This window comes from Anomaloglossus baeobatrachus, chromosome 1 (genome assembly GCF_048569485.1).
Source record: "Anomaloglossus baeobatrachus isolate aAnoBae1 chromosome 1, aAnoBae1.hap1, whole genome shotgun sequence".
NCBI classification, from domain to species: domain Eukaryota; kingdom Metazoa; phylum Chordata; class Amphibia; order Anura; family Aromobatidae; genus Anomaloglossus; species Anomaloglossus baeobatrachus.
In genome coordinates this window covers 827,870,183-827,897,069 of record NC_134353.1, presented here as the reverse complement: position 1 = coordinate 827,897,069, position 26,887 = coordinate 827,870,183, and the positions used below count along the sequence as shown (strand labels likewise).

Genomic DNA, 26,887 nt, shown 5'->3' with positions numbered 1-26,887 from the left:
ACCCCAAACACACCTCCAAGACAGCCATTGCCTTGCTAAAGAAACTGAGGGTAAAGGTGCTAGACTGGCCAAGCATGTATCCAAAGATTTCCAGTGGCTCCTGTAAAGCTCTAGTGAACTCCATACCCAAGAGAGTTAAGGCAGTGCTTAACAATAATGGTGGCCACACAAAATACTGATATTTTGGGCACAATTTGGCCATTTTCACTTTGGGGTGTACTCACTTTTGTTGCTAACGGTTTAGAATTAATGACTGTGTGTTGAGTTATTTAAAGGGCACATCAAAAGTACACTGGTAAACAAGATACATACTGACTACTTTGCATTGTATCAACGTGTCCTATCTTCAGTGTTGTCCCATAAAAAGATATAACAAAATATTTACAAAAACATGATGGGTGTACTCACTTTTGTTATATACGATATCTGTTTAGCTCTTGCATAAAGGTAACTTGTCAAATTGAGTTGCAGTCTGAGCTACCAGCACAAGGTTGCATGCTTGAGAAACTGAGAAAATTGAAATATAGTTTGTTGGAAAAGATTTAGCATAATTTGCCTCTTTGTAAGTGAATCCCCTGCTCTTTTTATGGTTAGGTGTTAAGTGGGCAGTCCTATTGAATAACTGACAGCCTACTCTGAATGAGCATGCATAGAAAGACAGCTGTCAGTCTCTCATAGGACTGCCCACTGGACTCTTAAAGGGAATCTGTCACCAGGTTTATGCACCTCCATCTGAGAGCAGCATCAAGTAGAGGCAGAGATCCTGATTCCAGCGATGTGTCACTTACTGAGCTGTTTTCTGTCATTTTGATAAAATCAATGTTTTCACTGCTGCAGATCAAGCAGTTATACAGATCTCATTAATATGCTGGACTACCCTGCAGCACACCAAGTAGTCCTCTAATGATAATCTACTGCTAATTAAATGGTGATTTTATCAAAACTACACTAATCAGCTCAGTAAGTGACACATCGCTGGAATCAGGATCTCTGCCCTTACATTGTGCTGCTCTCAGATTAGGTGGCAAAAACCTGGTGACAGATTCCCGCTAAGGTCAGAATTTTCATAGGCTTAAATAAATACAGTAAAAGTAATAATAAATATTTTCCCACAGAGCAGGTCCCTGTTACTGACATTTTGCTAATGTGGATGTTAACTATTTTGGAGTGTATGGATATATTGGAAGGTGTAATATCTATATGGAAAATTAATTAATAATTTATATGATCAGTCCATCAGTATTGCAACCGGATAATTCAGAACAATTCTCTATATAATTACAGTATAGGAAAAAGTGACTCATGCTCCGTAGGCTAAGTGATAATACTTAGCACATTATAGCACATGATGTATATACACTTATTTTACTAAACACATAACCCACCTGTATAATGACTATGGCAGCGGACTGCCTGTCCCTCAATGTCAACATTCCTGACGTCTCTACGAACACGTTGGAGTATGCTGGGGTTATGTTCCAGTACACTGTTACGTCACCAAAAATTCCTGGACCACGGATCAAACTATGGGAAAGATATTAAATATCACAAGGAGTTATTCCATTCCGTAAGCCAGTCCAGCCAAACATGCTTCTGCACTGTAAACACACGAAGCGTGCGCAGTCCGAAGACTGGAAGGACCTCATTATCCCATGGAACATGTTGCCAAGGTTTTATTATATTGTGCTCTAATTTAGCAGTGGAAAAATAAGACTGTCATAAATATTGTCGGGAAATGTCCCAAAAGAAGAAGACTGAAATGGTTTTATGTATCTGATAAACAACAATCAGTAAGAACTGGTCTACTTTCTGTTTTGGATGAGAGTGTGTCTTGTACCTACACAGCAGAAGAGTGGTATTGTGGAGGGGTCTAGAGACACCTGTCCATAGGATGGGTGAGAGTCCAACACCCGATCAGCTGAAATCTAAGGGAAGATATACAGTGAATAGGAGATAAGGAGCAGTACTCAGCAGCGGCCGGATTATACTGGGCTGCTGTGCACCGCCCATACATTACTGGTATCACGGAGCAGATTTCAGCTGATCTGTTCAGGTAACTGGTGTCCATCCAATTGATTAGCCAGGACAATCCCTTTAATGTTTGTATATGGTTTTTGGTCAGTAATATGTACAATCCCTTGTAATATTTAATAGTTTTACAGTGTGTCCCTTACACTCCCGAATGTAGATTAATACATACAATATTACAAAGCGTCTAGTTGCCAGCAGGGGGAGCTGGAGTCCTGCAGGGAAAGACACTACACAGAGCTGAATGAGCAAGGATGGGAACTCCCAGTGTGTGCTAATGCAGTGTCTGACAGCTTCAGCCGGACAGCTGAAGCTGTGGAGCATGCGGGGGATGGTCAGATGGGACCGGGTCATACACAGTACAGGTAGCAGGAAGACTGGAGGAACTAGCAGAGGAGGAGTCGAGATCAGGCCGAGGTCAGTACCAGAGCAACAAACCGAGTGGGGAGGTTGAAATGGGAGGAACAACTGGGACTATTGTGGGAAGGAAGGAGATGGGACAGATGAATGGCAGAACGACTAGGGGACAGGACACAGACAGAGACTTAGGGCACAGAGAGGGAACGGATCAGGATCACACTTACAGGGACCACCACTCACAGGCAAAGCAGTGCTAAGCTTATAGCCGGCGCTGGTTCACCGGAGATGATAGTATTTAAAGCATTTCAGCTCCGGAAGTGAGGCCCGGGAGAAGGCTCCACCCACTAGCCATGTGACCGGGGAGGGGAAACCGTGACAGTCTACATTTACAGACATCCTAGAAGTTATAATTGGAGAAGATGTAAGGGCTGGAGATATCCATGCACTGTGCAACTCTGGCGTTCCTTCTTCACTGGTGAGCTGATGATTTTTCTTTTTGATTGCTAAAAGTTGAAACCCCACCAATTACTAGAACAAAGTGATCACAGTACTGTACTAAGAAGTCATTCTCTTTGTCTCTCAGTGGCTTTCCTTGGCTCTGCACAATGGGCTGCCGATATGATCTCTGAAAACACCACATATCACTCTGGTTAAGGCTAGGTTCGCACACTGCGTCTTTTTGACGCTGCGTTTTTGTGCGTTTTTGGCCGCTAAAAACGCACAAAAACGCACCTGCGTCGAAAAAACGCATAAAAAAACGCATGCGTTTTTGCCGCGATTTGGTGCGTTTTTGGCTGCGTTTTGGATCTCTGCGTTTTGCTGCGTTTTTCCAATGCATTGCATGGGCGGAAAACGCAGAAAAACGCAGGAAAGAACTGACATGTCCATTTTTTTTTTTTTAACTCAAAGACGCAGGTAAAAAAAACAGATGTGTGCGGACAGCAAAAATGAAAACTCATAGACTTTGCTGGGGAAGCAAAGTCCTGCAGTTTTGAGGCCAAAAACGCACTCGAAAAACGCGCAAAAACGCCGCGAAAAACGCACTGTGCGCACATAGCTTTATGGTTCTCACAGTAGTTGTTGTGGATTAATCCCCATGACCCGGCCCGGAGAGCCCCCCGTACCTGACTGCTTCCACTTCTCTTCTTTTGAGTAGTCGGCCTGGAGCAACATCACAGGAGTCACATCCCAAATTGACAATGTGCCAAGCCGGCTACCCAAAAGAGGAGTTGAAAATTCTGAGAATAGGAGGCAATTTTCATGGCTCACGTCCTGTGTCCACAAGTTACTGACATGGCTGATGAACAGGGTCCTGCAAATCAATGTGTACCAACTCTAGTGCTCCCTAAAGCAATGTACTTGTTATTTCTAATGATTGCTGCCTATGACATCTGTTTCCATGAGAGTTGAAGTTTTTAAAAGTTTTTAAAAAGATAATAGTGACCCCTTAACATTAAGCTCCAAATTGTAACTCCTTTAACCTCATTTCTGGACATCAAATAAATAGGTGGTATTGTTTGTCCACATCCAAAAACCAACTGATTTCAGCTGGAAATGGCGACCATACAATGTGTATGGGGGTGTCCCAATGCTCCTTTAACATCAGATGTTAGAGGAAAAAAGTCAGAAACGTTAGATTAGAAAATACCTGATTCAAGAGAGATAAACTGCTGTCAGAGATGTCTTATTACCTCCACATAATGAGGACACATGCATATGTGACGCCCTGGGCAAGCCAGGGGTCACAGGTCACAACACCACATGCACCCCACATTCCCTGCAGGAACACCAAGCTAACCCAAAATCCTCGTTGCCTTCCTCCAGGGGCTGATGTCCACACCAGGGGGTTGGCCAGGCGGTTGGCTCCGCCCACCGAGGAGTTCACAGCCCTGGAGGCGGGAAAACCAGGCAGATCTGGGAGAGTTGAAGTTGAAGTCAGACTAGAGTCTGAGAAGCAGATCAGTTAGGGAAGTGAAAGGAGAAGGAAGTGAAGTGGTAGAGGAGCTTAGGAGAGAAGCTGAAGTAAAGTGAAAAGAAACAGTTTGTAGAGCCTGAAGTTGGTCCGGGTGTGTGCCCCGGACAGTGACAGCAAGGTCAGCAGACGGTGGTGATAGTCTGCAGGGGGACTGCTCGGAGGTTGCTGGAAGGACTGCGGATGGGTGGTGACTCGGCGGTACCGGAGCAGTATACGAAGAACAGTCAGCACCAGGGCAGGGGCCTTTCGGATCCCGGCAAGGCTAGGAGTCGCCATAATTTGCCAAATCCGTCAGTGAAGGGGACGTCTGTCTCCTAACAACCAAGTCCCGATTGAAGGCAACAGCCCGACCGTGAAGGGGAGACACCGCCACCGCCAGGGCACCAGTTTCCCAGGGCCAGCGCCTGCGGGCAAAGTAGGGCTCCTTCGGCCCAGCTTGAAGCCGAGGAGTGGGTAACCGGTGGGGACCCATCGCTACCAAAGAGACTTACATAGGTGCAGGGAAGAGACCGTCACCGCTAACTGCAGGGAACATCAGCACCGTGAACCGTCCGAGGGACCCGTCCAACCAGCCGTTTGTTTACCGAGAACTGTGTCGTGTTTACTGGCTGAGTGAGTACCTCTGTGCCGTGCGGCACAGCGCTGCCCCTGCGCCCCTGCACCTCCACAGGCCCCAGACCTGCCTGTCCACCATTCCAATCCCATCACCAGGCCCCGGGAGCACCAAGACCCCTACCCACGGAGGGGCAAATCAACAACTGGCTGCTCCGTACTATCACTCCCGGGCAACCCAGAAAGAGCAGCGGTGGTGTCCACTTAATCACCACAACCGTGGGTGGCGTCACGGATAATAAACTATCCCAAAACCCAATCCCCTTTCACTTACGGGCGAGGAGCGCCGCTCGAGTCCCCGGGATCCGGCCCATCGCTTGAGCCTCCGAGCAGCAGCAGCAGGCCGCAGTGCCAGCCGGACCCGAGCAGTGGGAGAGCGCGGTGTCCCCTCCTCCGCCCGCAACAACTTGGCGTCACGAACAGGATCTTACCGCTCTGCCGTTGGGTAGAGGTGCGCCTTGTGACCGCCGGAGGTATCCGGCCGGAAAATTTCAGAAGTCGCCATCTTTGGCGCGAAAAGTTCCCGCTCGAGCGTCTTCTCGAGTAGTAGAGGCGCGAAGGCCAAAACCCCGCCCCGATAGAGGAGGGGCCGGAAAGAGGCTAAGGGGGACGGAAACAAGATGTCTGGGCCCGACGGAGCCGCTGGAGGAGCGGTGGTCGCAGCCGCATGTATCTAGCGCTGTAGCGTGCAGGGACGCCAGGACTCTGCTGAAACACGTTCCTGGATCCAGAAGCAAGATGTGCCAGAAGCTCCAGGCCCAAGTCCACTTCATGCTGGCGAAGTGGACGTCGGAGATGAAGGGCCTGGCCGCAACCGTTTGGGCATCCGAAGTGGAGGTGGTATCAGAGGAGCGGGTAAGCGACCCACGCCCCTATGTCCCCGAGGGATCGGTCGATACGGCTGAGGGGCCCGGCCTGCTGCCGTCCACCACGCTACCTCCCTCACTGCCCATGCCTGCGGCCAATGCCCCGACCGACCCGTTACCCCTGCCACCGGTAGCGGAGCCCGCAGCATCTGTGGGAGACGGCCCAGACCTGTGGCCCCCAAGTCTTACCTTTACCACCGCCCTGGCACCCGTCCCAGCTTCCATCCCAGCCGCGACGGAGATGATGACGGCCCCGGCAGTCCACCCGGCCGCAGCGGAGGCGATCCTTGATCAAACGCCAACACCGCAAGTCACGTTGACTGCTCCCAGGCACCGGGCCTCGGCTGAGACACGGAGGGAATGTAGCTGCCAAGCGGCAGAGCAGGCCACGTCACAGCGGGGTCCCTCATTACTGAAGGTGCCGGTCGTAGCCGACACGGAGGGACTCTGGCTGGGTCCGTTCCCCGCACAGGCCGAACAGGAGCAAGCAGAAAGTGCTCCAGACTGGGGGCGGTGGCAACAGCAGCTGCGCAGGGAGATCGATGCCCGAGAGGGGTGTAGAGCGGATGTGCATGCCCGCATGTATATGGAAGAAGATCGCCTGCAGCGAGCTACCATTGGGGTCCAGAGTGATGCACCATGTGACGGTGGCACTAGAGCCCCACGAGTGAGAGTGGACTGTTGAGCCGCAAAAGGCAGCGGAGTGCCGCTGCACAGTCCCCGTTGGGACCACCAGTGTGTTTGTTTAAAAGTTGTTGCAAAAATGATAAGTAAATGGAACCGAAGCTTCACCTGATTCAACCGTGATTGGAAACAGGCCGTTGCCGGCACCGTTGTCCCCGTGGGGACCGCTTGAAAAATTTGCATAGGAACTGCTCATGGACAAGCCCGTGAACTTGCAGGGCAACCACAAACGTTAAGTGGCTTGTAAATAAGTTGTGTTACCGTTACCGTTTCCGCAATTACCGCCTCCGGAGAGGCAGGTTGGAGGGAGGGCCCACAGCGGAGCAGGCTGGGGCCCAGCCACCACAGGAACCGGTGGCTACCCTCTGGAGGGGAAGGACAGATCCCGCTCGGGTAACTTGTGCTGGACTGGGGTCAAGGGGTGCTGCCTGGGCTTTAGGGGCAGCATCAGGGCCAGGTTACTTGGGTGGGAGAGAGCGTAAACCGTAACCGTACACCGTTTGAAACCGTTTAAGAAATGTGCCTCCCGATGTGGGATGATGTCATAACTTGTAAATATGTTACCGTTTTTCCTATCTTTTTAAAAAAAAAAACAAAAGGAAAATAAAACCGGTGTTGGACGGGCAGCCCGAGGACGGTCTGCGTTTTGCTTAGGGGGAATGTGACGCCCTGGGCAAGCCAGGGGTCACAGGTCACAACACCACATGCACCCCACATTCCCTGCAGGAACACCAAGCTAACCCAAAATCCTTGTTGCCTTCCTCCAGAGGCTGATGTCCACACCAGGGGGTGGGCCAGGCGGTTGGCTCCGCCCACCGAGGAGTTCACAGCCCTGGAGGCGGGAAAACCAGGCAGATCTGGGAGAGTTGAAGTTGAAGTCAGACTAGAGTCTGAGAAGCAGATCAGTTAGGGAAGTGAAAGGAGAAGGAAGTGAAGTGGTAGAGGAGCTTAGGAGAGAAGCTGAAGTAAAGTGAAAAGAAACAGTTTGTAGAGCCTGAAGTTGGTCCGGGTGTGTGCCCCGGACAGTGACAGCAAGGTCAGCAGACGGCGGTGATGGTCTGCAGGGGGACTGCTCGGAGGTTGCTGGAAGGACCGCGGACGGGTGGTGACCCGGCGGTACCGGAGCAGTATACGAAGAACAGTCAGCACCAGGGCAGGGGCCTTTCGGATCCCGGCAAGGCTAGGAGTCGCCATAATTTGCCAAATCCGTCAGTGAAGGGGACGTCTGTCTCCTAACAACCAAGTCCCGATTGAAGGCAACAGCCCGACCGTGAAGGGGAGACACCGCCACCACCAGGGCACCAGTTTCCCAGGGCCAGCGCCTGCGGGCAAAGTAAGGCTCCTTCGGCCCAGCTTGAAGCCGAGGAATGGGTAACCGGTGGGGACCCATCGCTACAAAAGAGACTTACATAGGTGCAGGGAAGAGACCGTCACCGCTAACTGCAGGGAACATCAGCACCGTGAACCGTCCGAGGGACCCGTCCAACCAGCCGTTTGTTTACCGAGAACTGTGTCGTGTTTACTGGCTGAGTGAGTACCTCCGTGCCGTGCGGCACAGCGCTGCCCCTGCGCCCCTGCACCTCCACAGGCCCCAGACCCGCCTGTCCACCATTCCAATCCCATCACCGGGCCCCGGGAGCACCAAGACCCCTACCCACGGAGGGGAAAATCAACAACTGGCTGCTCTGTACTATCACTCCCGGGCTCCCCAGAAAGAGCAGCGGTGGTGTCCACTTAATCACCACAACCGTGGGTGGCGTCACGGACAATAAACTATCCAAAACCCAATCCCCTTTCACTCACGGGCGAGGAGCGCCGCTCGAGTCCCCGGGATCCGGCCCATCGCTCGAGCCACCGAGCAGCAGCAGCAGGCCGCAGTGCTAGCCGGACCCGAGCAGTGGGAGAGCGCGGCGTCCCCTCCTCCGCCCGCGACACATACATATGTAGGAAGGTATGGACGCTGGGACGTGGGGGCTCCGCACTCTTACATCAAAAAGAGTTTGTGTGTGTAGATCACTTCAGGCACTTACTGTTCTCTTCAGGGTGGTATCCATCACTTCACAGCCGATCCCCATTGAAGACACAGTAGTGAAACACTTGACACAGGAGTTCTTTTGGCAATCATAACTTGATCAGTGTATTTTCCTTCTCACCGGTATGACAGATATGGCCTCACTCCTAAGGTTCTGCTGTATTTGCTCTCTGGGGTACTCTCACTCAGCCTATCCCTGCTATCTTGGAACTAGTTAGTTACCACCGATGTCCAATTCTCTGCCTTGACAGCTCTCTAGTAGAGATGAGCGAACCGGTCCCGGTTCGGCTCGAGGTCGGTTCGCCGAACAGACCTCCCGTTCGAGTTCGGCTCGTCGAACGTTCGACGAACCGAACTCGAGCCAATAGGAAACAATGGCAGGCAATCACAAACACAGTAAAACACCTAGAAAACACCCTCAAAGGTGTCCAAAAGGTGACAAACAACTCAAACACATTGGAAAGTGACAAGGACATATACTCATGCGAAAACAAAACAGCTGGACAAGGAAAAAGAGGAGGACACACAGATATAGGCATGGCACGCCATTCTAAAATCATGTAAAACACCGCAAGGTGACTCAAAGCATAGTCTCCCTTTTTTTCCAAAAATTGAGCCCCACACCCACCCACCCATTCAGTGGCAGCAGTTGGGCCCCAGTTGTACAATTCACAGCTAGATTTGCAGCAAGCACATTCAAAAATACGCCATTCTTATCCATCCCCAGGATGACACCGGGGTAGGTAGCAAAGTCTTTCCTGATCCCAGCTCTGTTCATCTTGGCTTCTTTTAAAAACACAGCAAGCAAGGGTTACTCCAAGCGGAGTCTCCCTTTTTTTCCAAAAATTGTGCCCCACACACACCCACCCATTCAGTGGCAGCACTTGTGCCCTAGTTGTACACTTCACAGCTACATTTGCATCAAGCACATTCAAAAATACGCCATTCTTATCCGTCCCCAGGATGACACCGGGGTAGGTAGATAAAGTCTTTGCTGACCCATGACTTGTTCATCTTGGCTTCTTTTAAAAACAATGTAAGCAAGGGTTACTCCAAGCGGAGTCTCCCTTTTTTTCCAAAAATTGTGCCCCACACACACCCACCCATTCAGTGGCAGCACTTGTGCCCTAGTTGTACACTTCACAGCTACATTTGCCTCAAGCACATTCCAAAATACGCCATTCTTATCCGTCCCCAGGATGACACCGGGGTAGGTAGCAAAGTCTTTCCTGATCCCAGCTCTGTTCATCTTGGCTTCTTTTAAAAACACAGCAAGCAAGGGTTACTCCAAGCGGAGTCTCCCTTTTTTTCCAAAAATTGTGCCCCACACACACCCACCCATTCAGTGGCAGCACTTGTGCCCTAGTTGTACACTTCACAGCTAGATTTGCATCAAGCACATTCCAAAATACGCCATTCTTATCCGTCCCCAGGATGACACCGGGGTAGGTAGATAAAGTCTTTGCTGACCCATGACTTGTTCATCTTGGCTTCTTTTAAAAACAATGTAAGCAAGGGTTACTCCAAGCGGAGTCTCCCCTTTTTTCCAAAAATTGTGCCCCACACACACCCACCCATTCAGTGGCAGCACTTGTGCCCTAGTTGTACACTTCACAGCTAGATTTGCATCAAGCACATTCCAAAATACGCCATTCTTATCCGTCCCCAGGATGACACCGGGGTAGGTAGCAAAGTCTTTCCTGATCCCAGCTCTGTTCATCTTGGCTTCTTTTAAAAACAATGTAAGCAAGGGTTACTCCAAGCGGAGTCTCCCTTTTTTTCCAAAAATTGGGCCCCACACACACCCACCCATTCAGTGGCAGCACTTGTGCCCTAGTTGTACACTTCACAGCTAGATTTGCATCAAGCACATTCAAAAATACGCCATTCTTATCCGTCCCCAGGATGACACCGGGGTAGGTAGATAAAGTCTTTGCTGACCCATGACTTGTTCATCTTGGCTTCTTTTAAAAACAATGTAAGCAAGGGTTACTCCAAGCGGAGTCTCCCTTTTTTTCCAAAAATTGGGCCCCACACACACCCACCCATTCAGTGGCAGCACTTGTGCCCTTGTTGTACACTTCACAGCTAGATTTGCATCAAGCACATTCCAAAATACGCCATAATTAACCGTCCCCAGCATGACACCGGGGTAGGTAGCAAAGTCTTTCCTGATCCCAGCTCTGTTCATCTTGGCTTCTTTTAAAAACACAGCAAGCAAGGGTTACTCCAAGCGGAGTCTCCCTTTTTTCCAAAAATTGGGCCACACAGACACCCACCCCATCAGTGGCAGCACTTGGGCCCTAGTTGCAAACAGGATGTTTTGATTTGCATCAAGCACATTCAAAAATACGCCATTCTTATCCGTCCCCAGGATGACACCGGGGTAGGTAGCAAAGTCTTTCCTGATCCCAGCTCTGTTCATCTTGGCTTCTTTTAAAAACACAGCAAGCAAGGGTTACTCCAAGCGGAGTCTCCCTTTTTTTCCAAAAATTGGGCCCCACACACCCACCCATTCAGTGGCAGCACTTGTGCCCTAGTTGTACACTTCACAGCTACATTTGCATCAAGCACATTCAAAAATACGCCATTCTTATCCGTCCCCAGGATGACACCGGGGTAGGTAGCAAAGTCTTTCCTGATCCCAGCTCTGTTCATCTTGGCTTCTTTTAAAAACACAGCAAGCAAGGGTTACTCCAAGCGGAGTCTCCCTTTTTTTCCAAAAATTGGGCCCCACACACCCACCCATTCAGTGGCAGCACTTGTGCCCTAGTTGTACACTTCACAGCTACATTTGCATCAAGCACATTCAAAAATACGCCATTCTTATCCGTCCCCAGGATGACACCGGGGTAGGTAGCAAAGTCTTTCCTGATCCCAGCTCTGTTCATCTTGGCTTCTTTTAAAAACACAGCAAGCAAGGGTTACTCCAAGCGGAGTCTCCCTTTTTTCCAAAAATTGGGCCCCACACAGACACCTTATCAGTGGCAGCACTTGTGCCCTAGTTGCAAACAGGATGTTTTGATTTGCATCAAGCACATTCCAAATCAACAAGCATTTACTCTCCCCAGGATGACACAGGGGTAGTAAATTCCTTCTGGATCCATGACTTGTTCATTTTGATGAACGTCAGTCTGTCCACATTGACACTGGACAGACGCGTGCGCTTATCTGTCAGCACACACCCAGCAGCACTGAATACACGTTCAGAAACAACGCTGGCAGCTGGACACGACAAAATCTCCAAGGCGTAAGTTGCGAGCTCTGGCCATTTTTCTAGGTTTGAAGCCCAAAAGGAGCAAGGCTCCAGTTGCACAGTCATGGCATCGATGTTCATTTGGAGATACTCCTGTATCATCCTCTCCAGCCGTTGACTATGTGTCAGACTTGTTGTCTCTGGTGGCCTTGCAAAGGAGGGTCTAAAAAAATTATGAAAAGATTCCATAAAATTGCTGTTACCGGCACCAGATACGGTCCTACTGGTACGGGTAGACTGTTGAAGATGACGAGACCGTCCCATGTTTGTCAAGTTACAACTGGGAGATTCCCTCCCTGCACCTGCACGGTTGTTTGGTGGAAAAGCCGAGCTAAGATCGAGTAACAGCTTCTGCTGATACTCCTGCATACGTGCGTCCCTTTCTATGGCTGGAATTATGTCACAAAATTTGGACTTGTACCGGGGATCTAATAGTGTGGCAATCCAGTAGTCATCATCACTTCTAATTTTGACAATACGACTGTCATGTTGGAGGTAGTGCAACAAAAAGGCACTCATGTGTCTTGCGCAGCCATGCGGACCAAGTCCACGCTGTGTTTGTGGCATAGAGGTGCTACCCGTTCTTTCTTCCTCTGACATCTCCCCCCAACCTCTTTCAACTGAAATTTGACCAAGGTCTCCCTCATCCGCTGAGTCTTCCATGTCCATGGACAGTTCGTCCTCCATTTCTTCATGTTCTCCTGCACCTTGCTCAACATTTCGCCTGCTACTATGCGCCCTTGTCGATCCCTGTCCCCCATGGTCCCATGCCTGCTGCGTTGGTGATGATGAACGTCTGGACCTTGGTGATGTTGTTGTCCCTTGCGCATATGAATCCTCCTGTAGTTCCTCCCCTTCATGTTGTCCCACCCCCTGACTCCGAATAGTGTTTAGCGTGTGCTCCAGCATGTAAATGACTGGAATCGTCATGCTGATAATGGCATTGTCAGAGCTAAACATATTCGTCGCCATGTCGAAACTGTGCAGAAGGGTGCATAGGTCCTTGATCTGAGACCACTCCATCAGGGTGATCTGCCCCACCTCTGCATCTCGTTGGCCCAGGCTATACGTCATGACGTATTGCACCAGGGCTCTGCGGTGCTGCCACAGTCGCTGTAACATGTGGAGAGTTGAATTCCAGCGTGTCGCCACATCGCATTTCAGGCGATGAACCGGCAGGCCGAAAGACTTCTGGAGCGATGCAAGTCGCTCTGCTGCGGCGCTTGAACGGCGGAAGTGAGCTGACAGTTTTCGTGCCCTGTTCAGAAGGCCATCTAGGCCGGGATAGTGTGTTAAAAATTGCTGGACGACAAGGTTCAACACGTGAGCCATACAAGGTACGTGTGTCACCTTGCCCAGGCGAAGTGCCGCACCCAGGTTTGCAGCATTGTCGCACACGGCCTTACCAGGCTGCAGGTTGAGTGGAGACAACCATTTATTAAACTCGGACCGCAGAGCTGACCACAACTCCTCAGCTGTGTGACTCTTATTCCCAAGACATGTCAAGCTAAAGACCGCCTGATGCCGTTGCGCTCTGCTGCCAGCATAGTAATGAGGGGTGCGTGATTCCTTCTGCGCAGTGAGAACGCTGGTGGCCTGACCAGGCAGGCTTGGGGCGGAGGTGGAGGACCCAGATGAGGTGGAGGATGCAGAAGCTGTGGCGGAACTTGGACAGACATAGGATTGACACACAAGTCGTGGGGACGGCAAGACTTGTGCAGCAGACCCTTCACCATCTATCACCATAGTTACCCAGTGCCCAGTCAGCGACATGTAACGTCCCTGTCCATGCTTACTGGTCCAAGTATCGGTGGTGAAATGCACCCGTTCACACACAGAGTTTCTCAAGGAAGCGGTGATGTTGTGTGCGACATGCTGGTGTAGCGCGGGCACACCTTTCTTAGAGAAGTAGTGGCGACTAGGCATCTGGTACTGGGGCACAGCGACAGACATAAGGTCTCTAAAATCCTGTGTGTCCACTAGGCGGAAAGGCAGCATTTCGGTAGCCAACAGCTTACAGAGGGATAGAGTCAACCTCTTAGCTTTGTCATGGGTCGGAGGAAGTGGCCTTTTATTTGACCACATCTGAGGGACAGAGATCTGGCTGCTGTGTGTAGACGGTGTTGAGTAGGGTGTCCCTGGAAAAATGCAGGTTTGTGAGGAAAGTGCAGGCGGAGACATGATGTTGCCTTGATCCAACGTTGGTGCTATCGATGTCTGAGAGAGCTGTACACACTCACTTGTTTCCCCTTCCAAACCAACTGACGACCTTACAAGCAAACTGCCTGTTGCGGTTACAGTGGTGGAAGTTTTGCGTGGAAAAACAGGTGTGACAGCTGTCCCCACAGTCCTAGAAGATGAAGAGCGCGCGGATGCACTGGAAGGGGCGGGCGGTGGATGGTTCGCTCCGCTAGGCCGCATTGCAGCACGGTGAGCTTCCCACCGGGACTTATGATATTTATTCATGTGACGATTCATGGAAGAAGTTGTCAAACTGCTGAGGTTTTGACCTCTACTAAGAGAATCATGACAAATGTTACATATCACATGATTTGGGCGATCTTTTTCGATGTCAAAAAAGGACCAGGCTAGGCAAGGCTTAGAGGCCATGCGACCTGTTGATCCACCACGAATAATGCTCATAGGCAGAGTGGTGGCTGAGGATGCAGTTGTAGACGTGCTACCAGTGCTCCGACTCTGTCCAGGAAGGCGCAAGGTAACTTCGTCGTCGGTTGCATCCTCCTCCACCGCCTCTGTTGACCTCCTCGAGTGCCTGACTGGGGGTTGACAGTAGGTGGGATCTAGAACGTCATCATCAATTGTTGTGTTTGCACTCCCCTCCCCCTCAGACCGAGCCTCTTCTTGCCCTGACCGAATATTTAAGTTGTCATCCCAATCGGGTATCTGCGTCTCATCTTCATCAGTATGTTCCTCATTGTCTATAACCACAGGTGTTACAGTTTGTGACAAAGGGTCAACATTATGCTCAGAAACTTGGTCCTCACGGCCTGAATCAGAGTCACAAAGGTTCTGGGCATCACTGCAGACCATTTCCTGTTCTGTACTCACTGTAGCTTGGGAGCAGACCTCTGATTCCCAGGCTATAGTGTGACTGAACAGCTCTGCAGACTCAGCCATCTCAGTTCCACCATACTGTGCAGGGCTGATGGAGACTTCAGAGCTAGGAGAAATCAAGTGTGATTGGGATGACAACTCAGAGGACTGGTGTTTTTTGGATGCGGTACTTGAAGTGGCTGAGAGGGCACTTGTTGGACCACTTGAGATCCATTCAAGCATTTTCCTTTTTTGCCCATCATCTACCTTTCTTCCTGTTGTTCGTGTCCGTAAAAAAGGGAGCACATCGGATTGTCCACGGTAAGTAGTAGACATCTTACTTTTGCTGGTAGATGGTCTATCTTCAGCAGATGATAATGGAGCTTTGCCACCTTCCCCACGGACAAAACCTTTTTTGCCTTTTCCACCACGCCTCTTCCCCTTTCCACCAGCATCTGTCATTTTGCCACTCATGTTGATTGCGACAAGATTGTGGACTGAAAATGTGGTAGTAAAAATTGAGAGGTGGTGAAGATTGCAGTGGTGGTCTAGCTTTATTAACAGCAGAATAATAAAGAATAAATATCCCTGACAATGCAACTTAGTTATAATTAGTTGGAGTGTGCAACGCAGGCAGATGCGCTCTGCAAATGTCTTGGCACTAGTGGGACTATAGCAAAGTCCAATAGCCACGTATAGGATGCCACTAGGTACACTGAGTGTTTGCTAGTATAATGGCTTAGTTATAATTAGTTGGAGTGTGCAACGCAGGCAGATGCGCTCTGCAAATGTCTTGGCACTAGTGGGACTATAGCAAAGTCCAATAGCCACGTATAGGATGCCACTAGGTACACTGAGTGTTTGCTAGTATAATGGCTTAGTTATAATTAGTTGGAGTGTGCAACGCAGGCAGATGCGCTCTGCAAATGTCTTGGCACTAGTGGGACTATAGCAAAGTCCAATAGCCACGTATAGGATGCCACTAGGTACACTGAGTGTTTGCTAGTATAATGGCTTAGTTATAATTAGTTGGAGTGTGCAACGCAGGCAGATGCGCTCTGCAAATGTCTTGGCACTAGTGGGACTATAGCAAAGTCCAATAGCCACGTATAGGATGCCACTAGGTACACTGAGTGTTTGCTAGTATAATGGCTTAGTTATAATTAGTTGGAGTGTGCAACGCAGGCAGATGCGCTCTGCAAATGTCTTGGCACTAGTGGGACTATAGCAAAGTCCAATAGCCACGTATAGGATGCCACTAGGTACACTGAGTGTTTGCTAGTATAATGGCTTAGTTATAATTAGTTGGAGTGTGCAACGCAGGCAGATGCGCTCTGCAAATGTCTTGGCACTAGTGGGACTATAGCAAAGTCCAATAGCCACGTATAGGATGCCACTAGGTACACTGAGTGTTTGCTAGTATAATGGCTTAGTTATAATTAGTTGGAGTGTGCAACGCAGGCAGACGTGCTGCAAATGTCTTGGCACTAGTGGGACTATAGCAAAGTCCAATAGCCACGTATAGGATGCCACTAGGTACACTGAGTGTTTGCTAGTATAATGGCTTAGTTATAATTAGTTGGAGTGTGCAACGCAGGCAGATGCGCTCTGCAAATGTCTTGGCACTAGTGGGACTATAGCAAAGTCCAATAGCCACGTATAGGATGCCACTAGGTACACTGAGTGTTTGCTAGTATAATGGCTTAGTTATAATTAGTTGGAGTGTGCAACGCAGGCAGATGCGCTCTGCAAATGTCTTGGCACTAGTGGGACTATAGCAAAGTCCAATAGCCACGTATAGGATGCCACTAGGTACACTGAGTGTTTGCTAGTATAATGGCTTAGTTATAATTAGTTGGAGTGTGCAACGCAGGCAGACGTGCTGCAAATGTCTTGGCACTAGTGGGACTATAGCAAAGTCCAATAGCCACGTATAGGATGCCACTAGGTACACTGAGTGTTTGCTAGTATAATGGCTTAGTTATAATTAGTTGGAGTGTGCAACGCAGGCAGATGCACTCTGCAAATGTCTTGGCACTAGTGGGACTATAGCAAAGTCCAATAGCCACGTATAGGATGCCACTAGGTACACTGAGTGTTTGCTAGTATAATGGCTTAGTTATAATTAGTTGGAGTGTGCAACGCAGGCAGATGCGCTCTGCAAATGTCTTGGCACTAGTGGGACTATAGCAAAGTCCAATAGCCACGTATAGGATGCCACTAGGTACACTGAGTGTTTGCTAGTATAATGGCTTAGTTATAATTAGTTGGAGTGTGCAACGCAGGCAGATGCGCTCTGCAAATGTCTTGGCACTAGTGGGACTATAGCAAAGTCCAATAGCCACGTATAGGATGCCACTAGGTACACTGAGTGTTTGCTAGTATAATGGCTTAGTTATAATTAGTTGGAGTGTGCAACGCAGGCAGACGTGCTGCAAATGTCTTGGCACTAGTGGGACTATAGCAAAGTCCAATAGCCACGTATAGGATGCCACTAGGTACACTGAGTGTTTGCTAGTATAATGGCTTAGTTATAATTAGTTGGAGTGTGCAACGCAGGCAGATGCGCTCTGCAAATGTCTTGGCACTAGTGGGACTATAGCAAAGTCCAATAGCCACGTATAGGATGCCACTAGGTACACTGAGTGTTTGCTAGTATAATGGCTTAGTTATAATTAGTTGGAGTGTGCAACGCAGGCAGATGCGCTCTGCAAATGTCTTGGCACTAGTGGGACTATAGCAAAGTCCAATAGCCACGTATAGGATGCCACTAGGTACACTGAGTGTTTGCTAGTATAATGGCTTAGTTATAATTAGTTGGAGTGTGCAACGCAGGCAGACGTGCTGCAAATGTCTTGGCACTAGTGGGACTATAGCAAAGTCCAATAGCCACGTATAGGATGCCACTAGGTACACTGAGTGTTTGCTAGTATAATGGCTTAGTTATAATTAGTTGGAGTGTGCAACGCAGGCAGATGCGCTCTGCAAATGTCTTGGCACTAGTGGGACTATAGCAAAGTCCAATAGCCACGTATAGGATGCCACTAGGTACACTGAGTGTTTGCTAGTATAATGGCTTAGTTATAATTAGTTGGAGTGTGCAACGCAGGCAGATGCGCTCTGCAAATGTCTTGGCACTAGTGGGACTATAGCAAAGTCCAATAGCCACGTATAGGATGCCACTAGGTACACTGAGTGTTTGCTAGTATAATGGCTTAGTTATAATTAGTTGGAGTGTGCAACGCAGGCAGACGTGCTGCAAATGTCTTGGCACTAGTGGGACTATAGCAAAGTCCAATAGCCACGTATAGGATGCCACTAGGTACACTGAGTGTTTGCTAGTATAATGGCTTAGTTATAATTAGTTGGAGTGTGCAACGCAGGCAGATGCGCTCTGCAAATGTCTTGGCACTAGTGGGACTATAGCAAAGTCCAATAGCCACGTATAGGATGCCACTAGGTACACTGAGTGTTTGCTAGTATAATGGCTTAGTTATAATTAGTTGGAGTGTGCAACGCAGGCAGACGTGCTGCAAATGTCTTGGCACTAGTGGGACTATAGCAAAGTCCAATAGCCACGTATAGGATGCCACTAGGTACACTGAGTGTTTGCTAGTATAATGGCTTAGTTATAATTAGTTGGAGTGTGCAACGCAGGCAGATGCGCTCTGCAAATGTCTTGGCACTAGTGGGACTATAGCAAAGTCCAATAGCCACGTATAGGATGCCACTAGGTACACTGAGTGTTTGCTAGTATAATGGCTTCGTTATAATTAGTTGGAGTGTGCAATGCAGGCAGATGCGCTCTGCAAATGTCTTGGCACTAGTGGGACTAAAGCAAAGTCCAATAGCCACAGATAGGATGCCACTAGGTACACTGAGTGTTTGCTAGTATAATGGCTTAGTTATGAGTTGGAGTGTGCAGAGGACAAGAGGGTACAGTGGCAGGATTGTGGTGCTCTGGGTAGAGGAATGGAAGCCTGCCTTTCTATTCCCTCCTAATGGTGAAATGCAGGGAGGAAATCCCTGACCTTGGCTGCACAGACGCTGGCGCTGTTTTCAGGACCTGTCACCTTAACTCTGACCCTGCCAGTTTGAGCCCTTAAAAGGACTGCTATAAAGTGCTCTCCCTATGCTGTCTAACGCTGTGTATGCAGCGCATACAGCTGTATCGGCTATAGGACTCAGGATGACGGAGCTGCGACAGTGATGTCTGACACCAAAGACGCAGAAGGCAGATAATGGCGTCCGTGAAGAAAATGTCCGGTTTTATAATGCAGGGACATGTGACATGCAGATCCTATCACACATGCCGTTGCTTCTCTGGCTCAAAGTCCACTTAGCTGTGTGTGTGTCTGTGATTGGCTGACATGCTGGCCCGCCCCACAAGACGCGCGCGCTTAGGGAAGGAAGACAAGAAAAAAAAAAAAAAAATGGCGATCGCCATTATAGAAACAGCAGTGATCTGAAGGCGCTGTTCACGCACACTATACACTGAAATGTGATAATAGTTTGATTCACAGAGTGACTTACACTATTACAGCAGAAACCAAGCTATGATTTAGCTGTTTTTTGGCTGCTAGAACCGTTCTCGAACGTTTCTAGAACTATCGAGCTTTTGCAAAAAGCTCGAGTTCTAGTTCGATCTAGAACATGCCCCAAAATCACTCGAGCCTAGAACTGGAGAACCACGAACCACGAACCGCGCTCAACTCTACTCTCTAGTCATTCGACTCTCTAAACCCATTGGGGTGAGGTGTAGGTTCCAGACCTTAGGTGTAGGCTCCTGACCGGCACTCAATTCATGCCGCATCCTTCGTCCTCCACTCCCATGCAGTACTGTTTCCTCACCAGGCCCATCTCTCTAACTAACCCACTGGACATCTGTCACTCCTCCCCTCCTGACTCTGAACCCCCTCAATAGCGGAAAGTTGAAACATTACATAAACATACTTTTGACATTATTGGGCCTCAATGCTAGGTGGCGCCAACCACTACACGGTCTCGGCTCTGCTACATCAAGGAACCACATTTTTCTAGCAGCAGTGCATTCTAATATTTCAATAACATTTACAATACAAGGAAATATCATAACGCAATAGGAGTGGGGGTGAACATGACCACCTCCTACACATAGCTAAGCGTGCATGTACATTGGGTTCCAGAGAGGTACCTGACAACAAACAAGAATTCAGCCATTTGCTACCTAAAATGTACGGCCAATTTTTGCTTTTCTGATGAAGGATGGCATTAGGAATAAGATGTAATCATACAGTACCTGATGTAAGCTGTCCCATTATAGCTTCCAGATGGTTCACCAATGAGGACATAAAGTGATGATGGTGCTATTCCAACCACGCCAGACGCCCCAACATCCCCAGAGATAATAACCATGGCTGCCCCTGAAATGCAGTATTAGAGATGGAAAAAATATGTATTTCAAAAGACAAAATCACAAAACTCAATGTGCTATGTGCTATAATTCTGCAAGAAATATAGATTAATCTGAAACATTTTTAGTTGTAGGCTGAATTCCCAGGAACTGTCAGCTAAAGACTGAGCCCTTTACAAGTCGCCACTCACAAGTCTACAATCTGAAGCCTGCGAGTGAACACAGGTCAATGGGCACATTACATGGTCTTCTGTACCAGTGTGTAAGTTGTATTTCACTGTGTATTAATCAGTGAAAAAAATCCTCTAAAATGCTTATTGCAGCACAGAAAACTGTGACTATATCTTAATGTTGTGTGTATTCTCACGACAGTGCTTTATTATTGCATTATAGGGAACATCCGGAGAAGAGAAGCCATGGGATAGGTGATACCTTACATATCGGTGAAAGTCCGGCCGATGGAACCCAGACTGATTGGCAGAATAGGAGACTATTATCCGCACTATAAATGTGGATGCCGCTTCTTTCACTCCTTTTGAAGCTTCTGAAGATTGCACTCGTTTTCTTCTGGCAGTTCCATAGAGAATGAATGGAGCGGTGGTGGGACATGTGCGCTCCAGCTCTACTCTAGGGGCATATGTCTAATTCTGGCAATTGGTAGGGGTACGGGTGGTCAGCACCCATCGATCTATCAATTAGCATCTACTGTGCAGAAGGCCATAGCTTCTTTTCAATGCAAAACCTCTTTAAATTAATATCCTCTGCCCATGACCACATGAACAACTAAATATTATGACAAATTTTATCATTTCTAATATTTGCAGCCGTAGCTGATGTATAATGGATAAGACTAAAGTGGTTAAGATGTAATAGTGCTATAATAAGAGACTCACTTCATTTTTGGGCACATGTACGTTATGGCTATGTGCACAGAGCGGGTATAGTAGCATACAAAGTCTATGGCGCTGTAGCCGCTCTGCGATCACCTGTATAGCGCCTTCCGTACAGAAGGGTAATTCAGAGGTTTCCTTAATAGGAACTTAGGACATGTCATCATATCTGATATTACAGGTCCATACAACATGAACCATAAATCGTACCATCTACTGGAGAGATGACGGAGTACTCTACTGACACCAACTGAACCGTGAATCTTTCTTCTCCCTCGAGTAGGCCATCTTGTATCGCGTGGATGATGAATATCTTTTTGGTATCACTCTGAAAATAAAATATCAATAACAGATCAAGTGAAAATATATTAATAGAACATAAAAGATTACAAAGTAATGAAGCTCTAGGCTCAATTCAAACTTGGAACAAGAGGCCCCTCCAATATAATGATAATAAGATGTTGCTTTGTAGTCTCGGCCCTAGTGGACTTTTACAATATCAAACATTTTTAAAGAATATAGACACCTTTTTGGACAATTGTATTTTTCACACGTATATTTTTAGATCTAAAAATAATTGTGTTTCATCAAAAATGTAAAGAAATTGCACCATCATTTCACTTTTATAGGCCCTTTGTTTCCCTACCTGCAGAGTTACCTAAGAATCAGTCAGTGATCTTTCTCTGATGGTGAGTTTGTAGGTCTTTTATCTGTCTTTTACTGAACTCTTCTATGGTGACGACCACAGACCACATCAACATGGTCATAAATCAGCTCAGAAAAAGACCCATAACTGAGTTAGATCGCTTTCACATGTCCAACAATTCACCTCCATTCACATTCACTGTCCGAGCACATGTTCAAACTGGCTGTGGATCTCCAAAAAGACAAATATGCCTATGGGTCTGCTGAGCTGAGCTCAGGAGACTCACTGGCGGGTCTGGACATCACGGTCAGTACTTGGATGGTGAATGTTGGATGTGAGACACTCTCCTCAGTGCCCATCAGACTGTACTCACTGACCAACTCTCAGTTGTCTATATCCTTTAAACCTATGATCTCCCTTGGTGCATTAAAACATTATCCCTGGATTGCCAACAAAGCAACGGATCCATGTAAGGCTGCTTTCACACTTGCGTTGTTTTGCATCCGTCACAATCAGTTGTGTGACTGATGCAACAGATGCATTGCAGATAGTGGCACAACTGATGTGACTGATGCTGCAAAACAACGATCTGGTTTTTTTTTTACTGTTTTACCGGCGGCCACCTTTTGTGAACAATCAGCTGATCGGCCGTCGGCCGCAGGCTGATCAGCTGATCGTTCAGAAAAGCCGGGCGATCAGCTGATCGTTCAGAAAAGCCGGCCACCGGGCGATCAGCTAATCGTGCACAAAAGGCGGCCACCGGCCGATCAGATGATCGTTTAGAAAAGGCGTCCACCGGCCGATCATACAAAAAACGGCCGCCGGGTGATCAGCTCATCATTCAGAAAAGGTGACCGCTGGGCGATCAGCTGATCATTCCTGCTGCTGGAACTGAATTTACAGTCCATCATGGTTTTTACTGTGTGCATACTCACAGTAAAAAAATGACCTGCCGCACACAAAAAACATTACAGTGTGCGTTCCTACCGCCTGACGGTCAGTCACTAAACGACAGATCCGTCAAGCGGCGGATACAACGCAGGGCCATCAGTAACAATCCGTCGCTAATAGAAGTCTATGGGGGAAAAAAAAAACGGATTCCTGCAAAATATTTTGCGGGATTCCGTAATTCCTCAAGGCGGCAGATTGTGACTGATGCAAAACAACGCAAGTGTGAAAGCAGCCTAACACATGCTAATATCAATCAACACCCCGGAAACATTGTTCGCTGTCCAGCGTGGCTTCCGGCAATTATACACTGACAATCTTTGGGGCAGCAGCAACTGAAAATCAGAAACAAGCTGTTCTGTGCTAAAGGCTTTATGTATTAGGTTTGCTCATGACTAGTTGGCCAAACTAATAGGAAAATGGTTTCAGGACAGACTGACCGGCTGCAGATCTGAGCACGTCATCATTTCCACTTTACAATATGTGCGCACAGTGAATAAAGGCTGAAAGGAAAACTATTTTGCAGGCTTCACTTTATATAACCAGGAGTGAAAGCATAATGTGTTACATTAACTACTAATGGCTTATGTAATCGTATCGTGCCACAATAGAAGCTACGCGAGAAGGAAGGCCTCATCTTCTCATTCAGCTGACATTTCTTCTGTAAGCATTAGAAATCTGTATCATCACATCTCATACAATTAAAATACTATTTAAAAAGGCCTACAAATTGCCCACCTCATTAAAGATAAGAGTGCCATTTAAGGGGCTCAGGTCATATTGTGCGGCTTCTTCTACAATCCAAATGATTTTGACAGCCCCATGACCACCTAGACTGCGCACCACGGTCAGAGACACTTCACCAGCTGGGTCTCCTGTTCTCTGGGGTTCAGAAACAAGAACCTTAAAAATGAGAAAAAATGAATATGTATTAAAATGTTTGCTATATAGATAGTGCTGAAATACCTAGACCATTTACAGTAGCATACTTCTAAAATGTATATTTTACGTAATATGCATTCATTAGGAGTCCTATTTGAGCCACCATATTTTAGCTCTTGCAACATCAAAGCTGGTGTAGAATACAGAATACCCATGGACGTCTGTTTCATACAGAGCTATAAGGATTCTTGTTTGCTGTATGGATCCGCCAGAAGTATACATATATAATATACACTATGTCTTAAAAAAAAGTATTTATACTGTATGAACTTTTCCACATTTTTTCATGCTACACGCACACAAGCTTCCAGGGAACCTGTCATGTGTAAGAATACTATTAACCTGCAGATATGGGGTTAATCTGCAGGTTAATAGCATTTACAACCTGTCCGGTGCCAGCACATTGAAGAAAATGAACTTTAATCTTCCTGGCTGCGTTCTGGTTTCAGTCACGGGGGCGGCGCCGGTGCGAGTTCAGTTACTCTTCTGTGTATAGAGAGCGGCAGCTGTTACCGCACCCCCTGCGCTGACTGGCAGCTGGTTCTAATGTTGAGTGGCTGTCAGTCAGTACAGGGGGTGCGGTTACAGCCATAAGCAGAGCAGTAACTGAACCTGCACTGGAACCAACCCTGTGACTGAAAACGGAATGCTGCCGGGAGGATTAAAGTTAATTTCCTCCTGGCAACGGAGTACAATGTGCACGCACTGGGCAGGTTTCAAAGTATTTTGCCCTGCAGATTAACTCATATCTGCAAGTTAATAGTATCTTTACACATGACAAGTTCCCTTTAAATGTATTTTATTGGGATTTTATGTGATACCAACAGAAAGTAGCAAGTATTTGTGAAGTATAAAGGAAATGATGCAAATGCACGTCATAATATTCAGATTTTGTATTCTTAAAATATTTAGAAAACCATGTATTCACCTCCGCTGTCGTCTGATACCCCTAAATAAAATCTTGAGTGACCAATTGCCTTCAGAAGTAACCTAATTAGTAAATTGTGTCCACTTGTGCGTAATTTTTTTCTTATTATAACTACAGCTGTTCTGGGAATTTCTCAGAGACTTTTTGAGAACATTAGGGATCAAAAAGCATCATGAAAAACAAAGAACACACCAGAAAGGTCTGGGTTAAAATTGTGAAGAAGAGTAAAGCAGGGTTAGGATACAAAAAAATAGCCCAAGCTCTGAACATCTCACAGAGCACTGTTCAATCCATTATCCAAAAATGCAGGGAGTATGGCACAATTACAAACTTGCCAAGACCTGGACGTCCAACTAAACTGACATCCCAAGCAAGGAGAGCACTAATTGGAGAAGCAGCCAAGAGGCCCATGCTCACTGGAGGAGCTGCAGAGATCCACAGCTCAGCAAAGAGAATCTGTCCACAGGACAATTTTTAGTTGCATACTCTACAAAACTGGCCTTTATGAAAGAATGACAAGAAGAAAGCTATTTTTGAAAGAGAGCTAGAAGAAATCCCATTTTCAATTTGCATGAAGCTAGGTAGGGGATTTAGCTAGCATATGGAACAAGGCGCTCTGGTCAGATGAGACCAAAGTAGGACTTTTTTGGGCTAAATGCAAAATGCTATATACACAGGTGGTCAAAATTGTTGGTACTTCTCATTTAATGAAAGAAAAACCCACAATGGTCACAGAAATAACGTGAATCTGACAAAATAATAAATTAAAAATCTATGAAAAAAAAAAGTCAGACATTGCTTTTCTGCTTCCACAGAATTTAAAAAAAAAAATGAAACTCATGAAATAGGACTTGACATAAGTGATGGTTCCTTAAGTTAATATTTTGTTGCACACCCTTCTGAGGCAATCACTGCAATCAAACGATTCCTGTAACTCTCAGTGAGACTTCTGCACCTATCGACAGGTATTTTGGCCACTCCACAAGAGCAAACTTCTCTAGTTGTCTTGTGTTTGTAGGTTGCCTTTTCCAGACGACATGTTTACGCTCTTTCTAAAGATGCTCAATAGGATTTAGGTCTGGGCTTATAGAAGGCCACTTCAAAATAGTCCAGTCTTTTTCTCTTAGCCATTCTTGGGTGTTTTTAGCTGTGTGTTTTGGGTCATTATCCTGTTGCAAGACTTATGACCTGTGACTGAGACCAAGCTTTCTGACACTGGGCAGCACATTTCTCTCTAGAATCCTTTGATAATCTTGAGATTTCATTGTAACCTGCACAGATTCAAGACACCCTGTGCCAGATGCAGCAAAGCAGCCCCAGAACATAACAGAGTCTCATCTATGTTTCACAGTAGGGACAGTGTTCTTTTCTTGATATGCTTCATTTTCCCATCTGTGAACATAGAGCTGATGTGCCTTACCAAAAAGTTCTATTTTTATTTCATCTGTCCATAGGAAATTCTCCCAGAAGCTTTGTGGCTTGTCAACATGTATTTTGGCAAATTCTAGTCTGGCTTTTTTATGATTCTTTTCAAAAATGGTGTCCTCCTTGGTCGTCCCCCATGAAGTCCACTTTGGCTCAAACAATGATGGATGGTACAATCTGACACTGATGTTCCTTGAGTTTGAAGATTACCTTTAATCCCTTTAGAATCCCTTTAGAAGTTTTTCTGGGCTCTTTTCTTACCATTCGTATTATCCGTCTCTTTGATTTGTCATGAATTTTTTTCTCCTGCGGCCACTTCCATGGAGGTTGGCTACAGTCCCATGGATCTTTGTTTAATTTTTAAATAATATGTGCAACTATAGTCACAAGAACATCAAGCTGCTTGTAGATGGTCTTATCACCTTTACCTTTAACATGCTTGTTTATAATTTTCTTTCTAATCTCCTGAGACAACTCTTTCCTTCGCTTCCTCTGGTCCCTGTTGAGTGTGGTACAGACCATGTACAGGCCCACTGCCTGATTACAAGATTGTAGACTCCTGTGATGCTAATTAGTAGACACACCTTGATTTAACATGTCCCTTTTGTCACATTATTTTCATGTGTGTTTCATGAGTTTTATGTTTTTAACAATTTGTGGAAGCATGGTTGAAAAGCAATGTCTGACTTTCATTTGTTCATTTTCAGAGATTTTTTTATTTATTATTACTTTTGTCAGATACAAGTTATTTCTGTGACCATTGTGGCTTTTTCTTTCGTTAAACGAGGGGTACCAACAATTTTAACCAAGCGTGTATGGTGAGAAACTAACACCAAAACATCACCTTGA

General features: G+C 47.1%; 1 protein-coding gene across 1 annotated transcript in view; it reads right to left on the bottom strand.

Moving 5' to 3' along the window:
• Nucleotides 1–26,887, bottom strand: part of ADGRV1 (adhesion G protein-coupled receptor V1) — a 380,769-nt gene that overhangs the window by 23,906 nt on the left and 329,976 nt on the right. Inside the window, exons 59-62 of the mRNA XM_075326288.1 lie at nucleotides 23,482–23,646; nucleotides 21,360–21,477; nucleotides 20,146–20,269; nucleotides 1,386–1,524 (exon numbers count right to left, since the gene is read on the bottom strand). Of these exons, the coding sequence (XP_075182403.1) occupies nucleotides 1,386–1,524; nucleotides 20,146–20,269; nucleotides 21,360–21,477; nucleotides 23,482–23,646 (546 nt within the window). The remainder of the gene's footprint in view (nucleotides 1–1,385; nucleotides 1,525–20,145; nucleotides 20,270–21,359; nucleotides 21,478–23,481; nucleotides 23,647–26,887) is intronic.